The 16,094-nt window shown below is 35.4% G+C and overlaps 1 protein-coding gene across 2 annotated transcripts in view; it reads right to left on the bottom strand.

Moving 5' to 3' along the window:
* LOC107048955 overlaps positions 1-12,026 on the bottom strand; it is a 41,332-nt gene extending 29,306 nt beyond the window's left edge. The window contains exons 1-2 of one of the 2 annotated variants that reach the window (XM_015272429.2): positions 11,560-12,026; positions 141-332 (exon numbers count right to left, since the gene is read on the bottom strand). In XM_015272429.2, the coding sequence (XP_015127915.1) occupies positions 141-332; positions 11,560-11,669 (302 nt within the window). In that variant the 5' untranslated portion in view covers positions 11,670-12,026. The remainder of the gene's footprint in view (positions 1-140; positions 333-11,559) is intronic. The other variant, XM_015272439.2, reaches the window with a different exon arrangement.
* Positions 12,027-16,094: the final 4,068 nt, after the last annotated feature.

Genomic DNA, 16,094 nt, shown 5'->3' with positions numbered 1-16,094 from the left:
TTTTTCTAAAATGGCATAAACAATCTGAAACACGATTCTCCACGACCTTCACATTCCACCTATGCATATTTCATTGTACCACAATTCCCCGTCAAACCACGAAACCCATCAGCGAGTCCTGACCCCACCAGAATAATAACCTTCTATGATAACAAAACAGACAGCGCCAAACGTTATCCTTCACTTCCCAGCGTCCGCAGCCTTTCCTGCAGAATCTCGCGCTGCAATCGTTGCACTGAACGCCACGACCAATGATAAACGGCTTGAGACAACAGGCGCAACAGCTGTCATCAACTGGTACTTTCTTCTCGTTTTTACCGGTCCCGGTTTTCCTGCAATTTTTTCCAAAATCATTAACCATTCAATTGCCAATGAAAAGAGGAACATCAGAAGTGGTTAAAAAAGAAAACACAGCAAAGTGAAAGCCACAAATCATTTATTACATACAACAGATCATTTCAAACACTTCAGAAAAAATATCGATGACCCCGTAGTCCTCCATTTTCCCCTCTGAGTATTCAATTCACACACAATACTATTAACATAAATTTTTGGAAGACGTAATAACCCCCTGCAAAACCAGTTGCACCAGAGTATTAATCATCGCGATCAAAAAATATAGACGCCGAGTGTATTCCAAACCGACTTTCGTCATCATTCTCCATCTCGAAAGTGATGACCTTAACAATAACGACCTCGATTGTAAAGAGCAGAAAGAGCACCATGAATGTGCCCATATTAAGTCTCTCCTGGCCACCAGAGCGGTCGCCCTCCATCAGAAGGGTGGACATGAAACAGCTCAAGCATGAAAACATTTTGTCCAGCAGTTTCAGCGTCAATTATCACGCTTGAAATATAATACAAACGAGAGTTTTCGCAGTGTGATACAACTTTCTCAAAACTAGTATTACTTAATCCACTATGTGCGATGCCAATTGCTCCAACATAATGTCGATTCAACCGTTCACTCGGTGCGCAATCTTTTTCATTACATCACCTTTATAGCAAAAATACCGAAACTTAAAATTATAACACAGTTGGCATTGCCATCACATCACAGCACTGTTTTGTTTATTATCAATATTGGCATTTGATTGGTGTCATTAGTGCATGTGCAAATATTCTGGAGGCAGGTAATGTCTTCAGCGTTGTGCAGCCATTGAATCTTGTCCTCTCGCGTAAATTCCGAATGATCGATTCCCTGTCTTCTCCACATTGTTCCCCGAAGAATCGGAATTTTACTCTCGTGAGTAACGGCGTTGACTCGTAAATATTGACGCACTAGTGTTCATATCCAGCCATCCACATTTCCGGGACACCGAGGTTAGTGTTGTCCACCTTCCGGCAGACCCAGAGGTCGACTATCAATACCATCTGCCAATGCTCAACAAGTATTCACTGCGTATTGCACTCGTTTCTCCTGTTTACACTTTCATTATTTTCGTGATTTAATGGATGTCTTTGCTTGGATCAATCGGTATATTTTGCCGGTGTTATTATGGTAATCCCGAAAAGCCGATCCTTTGTGTCTGGTCGTCAGTTTGAAAGTGACAGTGGATGGCGGGCACGAGAGGGAAACCACGGGGCACAGCGATGGTAGGAGCTACGAGACCGGTATATAGCGCAGAATATAAAACCGGTGGGGTCTTATGTCACAGTGCCGCAATAAGGCTACCATGAGTGGGTCTGTTGCGGTTGTGTTTAACGCAGTTTTAATATGTTACTTTCACTGAATTTTCGGACTGCGCTCTTGCAAATATCGATTGTCTTCGAATGATTGAGTTATTGGATTCCGTTGGGTTCGAGTGTCGATCGAATTGCTGATTTGTTGGGGACGAGTGAGGGCTACTCCCTCCCGAAATCATGACGACGCGGTGCACTGTTGAAAATTATTTGAATTTGATGGAAGATATTATGGTAGATCTCGTGTGAGGGACGTTGAAGGGAATTTAAGGGAAAAATGGTTATGAAATTTCAAGTTTTAAGTGGAATTTACGGAAATCCGTGAGTTTTCAGTGGAACATGAATATTCAGAAACAAAATAAATTTTTAATTTTTCCTAGAATTTTTTTGATTTTTCAGAATTTTTACAGAATAATTTAACTGAAAAATCAAATATTTCATTGATTTCCAGATCATTTGAACAGAAAATCAATGGAATATTTGATTTTTCAATGGAACTTTGGCACGGAAAATTCAGACGAAAATTTTCAAATGTGTCATGAACTCATTTTTTGGAATCACCTTTGGAATCATGCTGAAATCGTCTGAAATCAACGAAATCAATCGAAGTAAATAAAACCGAACTGCGAAATTACTGGGGTAGTGCGGATCGTGCAAGTAATTTAAGATTTTGACATTGACACGACTATTTATTTTCATTCTTAACGGAATTCAACACAAGAAGCTTGGGACTAACCATCGCTCGAAGGTCTTAGCTGAACGACTTTATTTTCTCGGAAATCATTGATTTCGAATCAATGGAATGTTTCCCAGTCAATTGAAGTCCTGAAATCATTTCAGAGAAATAATTTCTGTAATCACGTGAAACTTACTTAATTTCGAAATTATCATGTCCTTTAATTATGGAGTGAATAGCCCCTCAGTAATGAGATTTTCGTTACTGTAAACAAATAGTAGTGGTGCATACGCCTCGATTATGACTCGTTAATTATCCACAAATGATTTAGTTGACAGCAATAAATTTGAAATAAATCGATAATAGAGGACTTGATTAATTTCCAGGAAATTATTTTTTTAGCTAATGACAGGTTATATAAAAATTACTTTACGAAGGATTAAAAATGTTAAATGAACAAATTTTTTTATACACGGACTCATGGGATTTATTTTCAAATTCATAACTCACCAGCTAGGAGACGCAAAAAAAAATAGAAGATAATGCGGAAACAGTATACTGGATTTAATGAGCGAGGAAAAATCTGGGTTAGTGAGGCAAATAATGACAACATTCTGAACATTGAACCCACCGCGGGGAAAAAAGTTTTAGAACAAGTAATCTTGATGCATAAATAATGATTCCTAGGAATTATTGAAGTGTCACGTGAAAATTACGTTCCAATTTGTGAAATTTCACGTACATAAAAGGAAAAGTTCACTCTTCGCTCGAAAATTTTCGAACGAGTAATCGAATTGCGTTGATGCGTTCAAATTTTCAGGAATTTTTTACGAAAATGAAGAAGATGAATTCGTTCAATCAGTTGAAAGAAAATAATTCGTCTTCAATTTGTACTTCGGCTTGCAATTCTGAATAAAATCGTTACTTGTAGACAATAGTGTTCAACAGAATCGGTTTGTTCACTATCAATGAATCTTTCAATCAGCGATGAGACACTTCTGTTCGGCGAAATTGATATTCCCTGGAATTCTACAAAACGCAATTGAGCAACAAAAAAACGCAACGAATGCAATCTCATCTCAATGAATCGAACTTTTCCATTACCATTTAAATGCGGAATTTTTATCACTTGTGGCGGCCATATCCAGTGTTTCTCAATGCAAAACGGGAGTTGAAAATATATGAATAAATATAAATGGAGTGTCAATGCGCGTCGTTGGCATTTTTCATTCTCCGAGAGGATAAAAATGTTATATACTCCGACAGATTTTCCTTCCACAGAATGCCACTCGACGTTCGTCTCCTCGTTGAAATAGATAAAAGCCTTTTAAGAATTTCCATTGTAAAAGTATTCATTCTATTCGACGGCGTAGAAACCACCAGGGACACCCGTTTCAATTTTTATGATTGACCTTTTGCAGCTTTTGTGAATAATGTTGAGGCACACGTTTATGTTCCGAATTTTGTCCTTGTGAACTTGGAACTTGAATATTCATTCGCACCTGACGTTTCCGGGAGTTTCAGTATCAATCATATTTAGATGTCAGTTAAATCTGTCACCGTTAGATGATTGCGGTCGAGCAGAATACAGAATAGAACGCATACCAATGCGAATAATTGTAACTAGCCGGACGCGGTTCATTCGGTATGGGAACGTTCCCGGAATTTTCTATTCTATCGCGAAATAATTTTGCTGTCGCCGACGTCTTCGTTCGTAAGTATTTGTATGACACGCACCCAGAGCAATGGTTTTTCGAGTGAAACAAACTTCGTATGAATCGAATAATTAGGTTTATTCGAATAGCTCGTTAGGAAGCTATTATTCAAACGTAAATTTAAGTATCATTTGCGTTCCTATGTACATTAACTAAATCGTTGTTTAAATATAAGCAAGTGTTTCCTTGACCTGAATGAAAAAGTCATTATTTGGAGATTGAATCTATTAACATTCAATTATTTGGATGAGATAGGCTGTTTATTTGATGAACAAATAAAATGGAAAAAAGTAAGAAATGAATGAATAAATAAAATGAATAGAAAATCTCAAGCAAATGAATAAATTTATGAATTTCTAACAGAAGTGAAGTGAAAATAGTTTTGTGTTCAATTCAAATCCGTCATTTCTCTATGGGTGTACACGTACACTGAGAAAAAATATTACTGTTGACAGGAAATCAACTTGGGAGAAAAAACAAATCCAAATGTTATAATTGTGTTAAATTATGGCTTGATATGACTGATATGGCCTTGAATGAACTCCATTGATAACTATAGACATTTAAAATTATTCCAAATTAAAAATTGAAAAATAATTAAAGGTGTTCATTATTCGGAGATGGACATGGACCACCTTGGTATGGCTGGCCTGGAGAAAAACGCTCCTAAGAAATAAATTCTCCTCCTATGAAAACGATTCCTTGATAAAAGTAATTTTTTTCCTCTCAGTGTAATCACAAGTTTGTCACTAGTTCCTTCACGGTATTAATTTCCTCATTACCTGGAACAACAGCACGATGACTCTGTGAATATCTCAGTAGCTGATCTCGATTCACGCGGCATTTCTAACTGAGGTACCTCGAAGCGCGCTCGGTCCCACCAGCGATAAGAAATATGTTTGTTCACGAATAATGTGTTTCGTGCAGAAAAAATAGAGGGGGTATATGGGCTCTTACCATATATCTTTCTCACAATTCAAATATAAACATTTGATAGCGCAGTATCTTTCTGAAAATGGTGAGAATGGAATCTCATGGAAACTCTGCACAGAGAAAACAGTTTTTTTATTTTCAGGATCATGTCCCTGATTTCCAGAGTCATAAACATGTCACTGATTTCTAGAATTCTATCGCTGAAATTTGGTGATAGATTCATAAAAATTAGAGATGGATTCCTGAAAATCAAAACTTTTTTTCCTCTGTGTACCTGAACGAATTATCGTTTCAGCAGATTTGAACGAACGGAATTGACAATAATAAAAAATAACGATGCATTATTCCAAAAAAACAATTATAGCCACAATAATTACTAGGAATTCACACCATCGTGGCACTCAATCTTTTGGTGAATTAAATTTGGGCACACGAGAGCTTAAATAGTTGCACTCCCCGGTTAGGAGTTCATTTTAATCGCATACCAATTTCCAACATTACCAAAATTATTCATGAATCATTCAAGTTTCAAATTCTAGAGAAATGGGGAAGTTTTGAACATGACTTGAATTTCGAAATTAATTGTGCATCAATTGTGAATTCAACATCACATTTGATTGAGTGTTGAGTCAGTTGACAATTCAAGGCTAATGTCGCCTGAATTTCCATAATTTCAAACTTTCTGATTCAAGAGGAACTTGTAATAATGACCCCGAAAATTGAGTGTTGAAATTTCACGAAATCTCCATATTTCATAGAACCTTCTTATATCTTTTCTGAAAGAAGAATTTTTCGTTAAAAAATGCGTTTTTACGCAGCTCAAGTTTCACGAATCATTAAGCAGTATTTTTCGCGTGGTTTCACAATTTTTCACTCAAATTTCCAGCATTTACCTAATCACATCAATTCCAAATATGAATTATCGTTTAATGTTCATGAGATTCCTTCATTTTTCGATAACGAAACCCAATGAAATCTCACACAATTCATATGCTAAATATTCCGGGAGATTCCGCTTGGAATTTCAGATGTAACAAATTGTTTTCTCCGGAAACCCGAGGGAATTAAAAATCATACAGTTAAAGTCAAGTGCATATGACCCATGTCAATGGGTCAATAAAACATTCATTCCGTTCCATTTTCCCATGCATAAATAAAAACGATATCTAATTTGACATTCAAACCCGCAGGTGTTTACGCTCAGCACAGCGATGACATAATTCATTAAATTTGTCGACCGACTGAAATATCACCTTGCGATATTTATGGTGACGTTCCAGTGTCATCAGTGCAGTTATTCAAAATGTGCGTTTCTTCTCGCAGACAAATTATTTCGAGAGAGAAACAAAGTTTGAGATAGCTTTTACAGCTTTCATACGTCGCACCTGGCAATTATCATGCAGTCGTGCTATTATCGTAAAAGAGAATGACTGTGAGAATAGCAGAGGTAAAAATAGAATAAGTCAACGGAACAATTACGATTATTTCACCTCACCGTTTATTCTGTTTCCGGCACAGTAGTGTTTTGAGGAAAAAATCACGCAGAATTCTGCTCACTTCATACGATTTCATGAATACGATATTTAATGAATTGATGAGAATTATATTTTCACTAGTTGTTTTGACAGTTTTATTTTAGAACATCTTTCAGCGACTTCTGATGGGACTAGTTTTTCATTTAACTGTTCACTCCACAAGCCATTACAACAATGAAAGTTGTCAGTCGATGGCTGGAGTCCTCTGCCCCATGTGGCACCTACGCTTCCGGTCCCTCGGTACAGCTGTGTGTCGATGGAACCCATTGTTCAGTATATGTAGTGTTATAGGGGTCATTGTGCAATCGATTTGCCTTACCATGTTGAGAATATCTATGCGGGACGCATCTTAATTTTTTATGGAGATTATTGAACTCTTGTGGCAATTTCTATACGTGTGACTAATTCAACTTCCGGTGGAAATGATCAGTTGATGTCTGAGACATGCATCTGACGAGTGAGTCATTTGCAGTGATTGAGGATTTTCAAGTCATGTTTTTTTTATTGAATACGTAATCTATTCTTTATCGTTGGTTTTGTAATGTTTTTCGATGCTTCATGGTATTCTGCTTCCTTGTTTTTTATTCTTTGGTGAAGTGATAGTGTTGAGGAAAATCAAAACTTCATGAACAATTTGGTTATAATATTCATAAGAGTGACGTGGAGTGAGTGGATTGAATTTAGGGAGAAATTCAAGGGTTTTCATAAATTTTATGTAAGATTAAGACGGCAATTTCGCAGTTTACTTGAATTTTCAATTGAACATGAATATTCAGAACTGAAATAACTGTAATTTTTTACTTTCACCTGAATTTTCATGATTTTCCTGAATTTTCACGAAATAAATAAAATGAAATTTATGGCTTTCATTCTTTTTCTGATCGAATTATTAAAAAATGGATGAAATACTTGATTCTTAAATAATCAGATCCCCTGAAATTACTCGTGGAAATGTCATTTGATAATAGTTCCCGGGATTCGGCGCGGGAAAGTTCACTTTAAAATGTTCAACAGTGTAGCTATTATTTGAACAATGAAATAGGGAAAATGTTGTCAGTCAAAAGAGTGAGAATAATTCCCACGTTAAGAATCTTGTTCTTGGAATTGAAAATTTGTAAACTAGGAATAATCTTTCTAAATGCAGCATTTAGTTTCCTGCATTAATAGAAAAAACAATGGCAATCATCGACGACGTCTAGGAAATTGAAATTGTTCCGATGATTGATGCGCACCTTAAATGTTTTGTGTGAAGAGGAGACCCCAATAGATGAAATGGGAACGACGAAATTGAGAATCGACTATCGGTGCGAGTGGGGGACATGCATCTGGAGAGTGACTCATTTTGATGAATTGAATATTTCGAATTTAGTATGTAGCATGGGATTAACATCGAGCCTCATAATCCGCTGAAAGGCTTCATGAAATTCAGATTCTTATTATTCTTCGATGCATTTGTTCCACATTTGTGTGAGTAGTTATTGAGCATTTGAAGTAATTTGAAATCAAGGATACACTGTTAGAAAATTATTTCTGAAGTTTCAAGTATAAAATCATGAAATTTTTAACAACAACTAATCTACATGGAATTGTTGGAGAATTAGTTAATTTCTGGAATATGTAAAGAACTTGTTACTTTCGGATTTATATGACAATGCACTGCTGGAAAAAAATGAAATTTCAGATTTCACTGAAAATTTAGCAAAATTCCAGAATTTTAAGCAGCATAAAGACGAGAATTCCTTAATTTATTTGGATTTCCAATCTAATATGAATATTCAGTGCCAAATTACATTGAAATTTCAGTGGTAATTAACTTCGATAAAAGTTTCCAAAAAGTGTACCGGAAATGTCAGCCAAAAATTTTTAACAGCGTCAATATTATTGAAAATTCTAGAAATTCATTCAATCACTGTTCTTAATTCTCAATTTATTGAAAATTCAATTGAATGTGATGTTCATTTCCACAATGACTTTGGGAATACAAGTTGTCATTGACATACAAATGATCGGTTAACATAGAAAAACATGAATAAGACATGTTAGGAACGATTTGACATTGAATTGAATTCGACTTTACTAAATTGCAAGATCAAGTGCAGCTGTCATTTAAGTTTAGTAAAATTTCCAACAGTTTGTTGTTGTTTAAACTTAATTTTTTGAATTAAGAATAGTTTCATTCGAAGAAAATTCTTTTTTAGACATGCCAAATGATTATCATTTAATCACGTCTAGGGGATTCCGAATATCTCGACGATTTTTGCACTTCATAAATATTTTGCGCGAGAATTTCAGTGAAAAAAATGAAAATGCCAAAACTGTGAATCAAGAGATTCAGCACTATTCGAGGTGTAAAGTGAGAAAGCCGCGGAAACATTCCATTGTCGCGTCATTGTTTTCCCACTCATTAAAGCCCACATAGCATCAGCATCCAGCGCCCAATTTGCCTGGAAACTAAATGATTTTTTGTACTGGTTTAAGTGGTGAAGAAAACAATGGTTCACAAACTTTATTATCTCGAATCTGGGAATAGGATAGAGATCAGGGTATATACAGGTTTATTAGCTTAAGTTGTTCGAGCTGACGGTGAGAGCAGCCATGCTCGTCAAGTTTTATTTTTGTTTTAAGATTCTTTTTAATGGTTATCTTATTTGGGTCGAATTTTTATCATGCCGCATCGTACTTTCTAGCATCACGACAGGTTCATTCAGGACTAGAGTGATCTACTGATATTGGAAGTGGCTTGATAATGATAACTCCATTTTTTACTCGACTTATTATGATAACGGTTATTTGTTAATCATTCATCTTGACAGAATGAAAGTCTCGGGTGGAACCCGCCGATGTTATTGAATTGGTGGAGCCTCGGCTTGAAATTGGCTAGTCTTGCTTGAGTGTTGGTTGAATCTGCACTGATAGAATGGTTTAGTTATTCCAAACGAGATTGCTTAAGAGTTAACAAATGGAATCTCAAGGAATTTTATCATGGAAAATTCATAATTTAATGAACAAACCGATGGAAACTATAAATTTTAGTCCAATTATGCCATGAATATTGATAACAATTAGAACAATTCTGGTAAAATGTTGAAATTCGTCTTCCTGTTGCTAAAAAAATTCAGAATTCCATTGAATACATTGATAGAATGATTCATTTATTCCAAACAAGATTTGTTAACAATAACTAATCCTCTGTGTATCCAGTGAAAATTGGAATTTCACAAACTTTTTCCGCTTAAATCTAATTCAATGCCACTTTTCGGAAAATTACTACTGAACAGTTTATAAAATTCCCATTCCCCCTAGCAGTGTGTAATTCTGTTGTAGAAATACATCCCCATGAAAAAGTTTTCTGTGCATCTCGCTGGGAAAATCTTGCTGTTACATTTCCCATGAATTTCGGAATATTTTCCAAAAACTAGTTTTCAAACGAAATCGACTCATCCTGTTCTACTTCACTCGTCAACTTTGACGCATTCAGTTTAAAAAATGTATTAAATGAATAAACGACTAAATAAAATTAAATAAAATATTTATCGATAAACATCTTGTTATGGTGTTACGTGGTTCGCTGTAAGAACGCTTGTAATACCCATGCTGAGAGGAGACTAATAACAGTTATTTCCCGATCTTATTCCATCAGCGTTCAAGGTCAACCCCATTAATTAACCTTCATACGGTGGTTATGATCGACTTTCCATTGAAAAAGTAGAATTTCCACGCCATCTTTATCAGTAGCTTATTGGAGTTTCAAAGCAAAGAAGCGATAAGAATTAATTGGAAGATCATAATTCTCCCAGGTATCGGCCGATAATCTCATTCATTTTTCCGAGAAATTGCGCTGCTCCCTCATCGGTAAACTTCTGAGGGAAAATATCGAGGAATAAGCCGGGTATTTTCCTGCTATTTTCAGGTAACGTCGCGTCTGAGAGCAACTGGGTTGACGTAACGTGTTCAATTGACATTGACGTCCTCAATCTGTTCATTCTATAGTTATATGCATTTGCCTCGGTGATTGACGGCCTCATAAAAACTCAGCAGTTGCGTTATTGTCATTAGAAATGTTCAATGTCTATCGCAGTAATAGTTGCGGGAGATAAGGAATTAATGCCGTTACTAATCCGAACCGGAGTTTCATCCATTCGACGGTGAAGAAAATGCAGAATAAGATTTGAGGTCATTGATAACGTTAATAGTTGGGCTGGAGCATTCGTAGATATCGTAGAAAGTTCAAAACCGGAGACAGTTTCTATTTTCCATTTTGTTTTCAATGTTTTTTCAATGACTGGTAGAAATTTATTGAAATTCCATTGACAGTCAAATTGTCCATTAACTTTTATTCGTGTTGAATACTCAAGAATAATGAGTTTTTTCATTGAATGTGAAAGTTTCAGTAACAGCTTGAAATTTAGGATATGTTTGTGAAACTTTAAAATGAAATAAAACTTAATTTTGAATATACTGACAGGTCATGGCATTAGTTGCATATTAATCATTACATCAGATTTCAATTTTTATTGAATTTTCATGGAATCAACTAATTTTTCAATAATAAAATCGATTGAAACAATTTTTTCGTGCGAAGCTTTGAAACTATCTGGGCTTCTGCATCCTAACAATTTAAAATTGAATTTTTAGATCAAATTTCCACTATAATTTTAATTAAAAAATTTTCTGTTAGAATTAACATCAAATTTTCCATAACAAGTTGGATTCTGGAATTCCCCGTGAACATTAAACATCGCATTGAATTCAATTCTGAATAAATGAAAAATTCCAAATAATAATCGCTTAGATGTTTATAATTTTGCAGCATTCCCATCATCACATCAAATTGGGATTTGAATTCCCACAAAATTAACTAATGTCCTGACAACACAATGTGTTGAAATTTCACATGAAGTTGTTGTCGTCCATTTGAACAATTTCCACTTAAATTTTAGCTCAGCATATGTTACTCAGTAAAACGCGGGTGAAACCCACAAAATGCGATGCATTTTTAATGATTTCCTCAACTTACCCTCTACGGAAACTGCTGAATAAAATGAAACAGATTCCAGAAGCTACCACAAGTATTCCCACAGTTGCAGGAGGCACAATCATTTTCAAATTCAGCTCGTTGGTTTTCATCGATAATCCTTTTTCACTCCAGCAAAAAGGAGAATGAAGAAAATGTTGAAAATTGTGTTCACTTAACGGTGGGGTAGTTCACATTTGTATTGAATGCGTAGTATACCAGGGACCAGCACGTGTACCAAGGATTTACATTGAATTGCACGGGCGTATAATCGCGATCGAGGTGGACTGCTAGGATACAACCTGTGTGTCCGTAGTCTATGAGGCTTTTTCCACGACTGTCGGCTCAGTGTCTTGGACTCAGATATAGGCGGATGATAGGACTAGGGTTATCTCTGCACTATCGATCTTGATGTTTATTGGATTAAAGAAACCGTGATTGAATTTTATTGCAGTCAATGAGATCTGAAAATTCGTTCTGACAGCAGGATTGTAATCTAATGATCATCTAGAATGGATGTACGTTATTCAGAGGGAAAAAAAGTTCTCATTTTCAGAAACATGTCATTGATTTTCAGGGCTATTTCTAATTCTTAGGAATCTGCACCCAATTGTTAGGAATTGAAGTGCAAAATTCGGGAATTCAGTGATTTCCAGTGGCATCCTCAATAATATTTGGGATTATTCCTCATCCGAATATCAATCAATAGAAATGTAGTATTCGACGTTTTGCGTAGGAGTGAAGGTGGAATTATTGCTATAATTTTCGATTATTTCCATTGTGTCGTGTGGCAACTTTGAATGAAAAATTTCTGTTAAAATGAATGAAGTTCTGGTACGAATCTGGCTTTACCCGGCAAAACCATCGAATACTGCATTTCTAATCCAATTAGTTGCCCTTTGTGCTCCAAAATTGGAGAAAAACTTCCCCAATTTTTTCTGCACATCAACGATCGGGATATTTTTTACAATAAAATTCCGCGCCCTGCACACTCGGGATTTCAATCTGGAAAACTTCTCTCTCTCGTTGCTATGCGCGAAAAGGATCGAAAATTTTATTTTCACTCGGGGCATTACGACTGAAAATGTAACTGATGTTCAGGGATCCATCTTTAATTTTTATGAATCTATCACCAAATTCATTCTGGTCAGTGTCCTGGATCACCAATAATTGATGATAGATTCCTGAAAATCAGTGACACGTCATGTTCCAGAAAATAGTATTCTTTCCTCTGTGTTGGAAATTATTCGGGAATGTTTTACGGATGTTCAAGGAAAAATATGGGTGTAATATATAATCACTCAGTTATCTCGATTGCCAACGATTTAGAGAGACGACTTTACGCCTCCATATTTAGATAGCAAATGATAAAGAAATCAAGGTGATGATAGGATCCTTCTTGGAACAAAAACGATGCACTCGTACGGCACAATAAGACTTTCGAACTTTGGACTGAAATAGTCGCGGCGATTGTGATGCATTAAAAACGGTTCGTAAGCTGAGATGAAATTGCTACTGCCAAGAGCACGAGATAGACTCGCAGGTAGCGGATGTTCGCCGCTAGAACGATAAGATTCAACTGAGCCAAAGTTGCGAGGAACTAAAGTGCTTTGCAACCAACACACTTTCGGCTGGCACACTAAATGTCTCGCGGACATGATTATCCGGTTCATTGTGCATTACCGTGAAACAATTTGCCTCAGAATGCACGCGTAGTCGTTCGAGTGAGATGTGAGATATGAGTTTTCGGAGTGTTTTAGCAGATTTCAGATGCTAATAGCTCTGGATAACTCTGCACACTGAGTCAAGGATGGCATCATTAGCAGTGGAGACTTGCTGGGTTTTTCGTGATGTAATTCGTTTCTGCAACTCTGAATAAAATCTGGAATATCTTGTTTTTTAAGTCGTCGGGGGCTAATGTTTCTCAAGATATTCATGAGCAACCGAAGATATTGAAAAATCACACAATGCAAAGAAAATGCAGCGAAAATTAATGAACAGTGTACAATTTATCTGTTTTTTATAATCGAAATTTAATACATTTTAGTGCTCGCGGGGAAAAAATTACGTTACAAATTGTGAAATTTCTTTTACGCCTCACATTTATTCCTTCATTTCAGTTGAAAATTCCAGATTAAAAATGTTTCAGATAAACAAATGAGTATTGCCGATCAAATATGCTTCAGATAAGCAAATGCCCGAAATTTCTACACAAAATATGACTATAATTTTTTGTCTGAAATAAATTTAATTGGTTGAATTGAATGTTCTTCTCAGTGTTGATTACCTAGATTAAAGTAATTTTTCATGTGATTTTTTCTCCATATAAAAACAAGTGTTTTAGTCACTAATTTCAGTGAAATTATCTAAAATTTAATAAAAAAGTTAATGAAGATCGGAAATTTTGTCTGATTTCCGGGATGGCACCACTGAAATTCACCAGTTTTTCTCCATAATACCTAGGATTATTTTGCTATTAAGATTCATGAAATTTGTCTCCAGATTTCAGTGAGAAAATCGCTTATTTCAAGGGTAAGAATAGAAAAAGCCCGAAAAAATTAGAGATAGTTCTTTGAGAATTAAAACTTTATCTTCTCTGTGGAATGAACGATCATGCATTGACCAAGGATATAGAGCACACTCAATAAACACCTTGCTGCATACATGCCTGGCCCACTTTGATACAGGAACCCAAAGTGGTGTACCGTTTTGCTTTCACCTTATCGATATGGCACATATTTTTGTGCATGAAAATTTCATAAAAATTCGGAGTGAAGCCCGTCATGCCTGACGATCGAGGAAATCAAATCCTGGATTATCCTCGAACTTCTCAAAAACTATACTTGCTTCCTCTATCATCAGGTCTTCATCTTCAACGATATCATCTTTTTTACTGTCCATGCAAAGTTACGAATGCTCATTGCAAATTCCGTTTCAAAATATTTCTAGCTATAGAGGGAGATACACGGGATAAAGTTGTTTTAAAACAATAAAAAAAGGGGTATTTTTTAGATCTTAAAATTCACAAATTATTTATTCTGTTATAATTGTCAATTTTCTTATGTTTATCGTGCGCAGGAATAATGAATTCTTCCTTTTTGTGTTTTCATTCGTCATTTACTTCCTTGAATCTCATAATTTTCAATTTTGCTTTCGAATGGAAGTATTTTATAACCCAAATTTCCAATTTTTTGTGTCAGGATAACAAATTTTGGCCTCAGGAGTTCACACATGCTATTTTTCTCGTCTTTCGACGAGAACTGAAAACAAACGAGTTCAATGAATCCAATTGTGATTTAAACTATAAAATTGATCGTCTCTTTTTGGAAAAATGTATTTCGAAACCTACATTCAGCGAAAAGTAAAAAGGCAATGTTGATTCGATGAATCATTGAATTCAATTTAAAAATCATTAATTTATTAGCAAATATATATTGACTATGTTCTGACGAAAGTTATTTTTCCACGTGTCTTTCATTTTTCTTGTTTCCCCAGTCCCATGAATTTGATTCATTTTTTACCTTTGACATGAGCACGCCTTAAATTTCTAATTCTAGAAAATTCTCCGATTTTCTTAGAATTTAAAATTCGATAAAAATGTCTGTTTTCTCCTCATCATTTGAATAAAATCTAGAAAATCCTCAAGTTTGCGGAAAAATTTCAGAAAATTTGAATGAAGCCAAGAAACTCACAAATGGAAAAGGTGAAAGATTAGCGCAACCCCGTCTAGTCTATATAGTAATACAGAAACGCATGATATCATGACATCTATATTCAGCCTCCACAGATCGATACTTTGACGCTCAGTGGTCTCAACCGGCAGAGAAATTTCCTGCATTACCAAAGTGGATAAATCCCGCGATAGATCAGACCAGTCCGATCGTGTCTTTACACGGTTTTAGCTTTGTTATTGACCTCCATGACTATTCGAATGAATGATATACACAAAATGTCAGAGAAGTGAATTTTTGTCTTTTTATCACGGGAATTGAACAACGCTCTGCATTGTTATTTGTCACCTGACAAGTAAATGATGTCAAGGGTGCACTTTTCAACCTATTTGAGTCCTCTCGGTGGCAAGTGCTTTACTCTGATAAACAATGGAGCAAAGTGCATGTCTCCAATATCGTGGAACCTTATCTATTTAAGATTCCTTTATTCGATGAAGTCGCAGCATTGAAAGTGACAGATACCATCTTCCTTATAATTTTATGCACTGCGATTTTGAATATTCATGATCAAATTATTCATTTTATTTATGGGAAACATTCAAGATCATTTCGTTCTTCCCTTTTTAACTCATGTTGAAGTTTTGAATAGTTATAAAGTGCAACTTATTTTAAGAATTGAACGTCACGTTGAATTTAATTTGTTGCCGGGATTTTTGTGATTTTCGAGCATTTTTATCATGACATCAATATAAAATTCGGATTTTTATGAAATTCATCAATTTTTAATCAACAAAATCCTGTAATAAACTCCTAATGAATTCATTGGAAACAATTTTTTATATTCAACAACATGTCATTGATGTTTAG

Source organism: Diachasma alloeum, unplaced genomic scaffold (assembly GCF_001412515.2).
Source record: "Diachasma alloeum isolate Michigan unplaced genomic scaffold, Dall2.0 Dall_scaffold_00176, whole genome shotgun sequence".
NCBI classification, from domain to species: Eukaryota; Metazoa; Arthropoda; class Insecta; order Hymenoptera; family Braconidae; genus Diachasma; species Diachasma alloeum.
The sequence above is the reverse complement of the archived record's forward strand: the minus strand, read 5'-3'. Positions and strand labels throughout refer to the sequence as shown.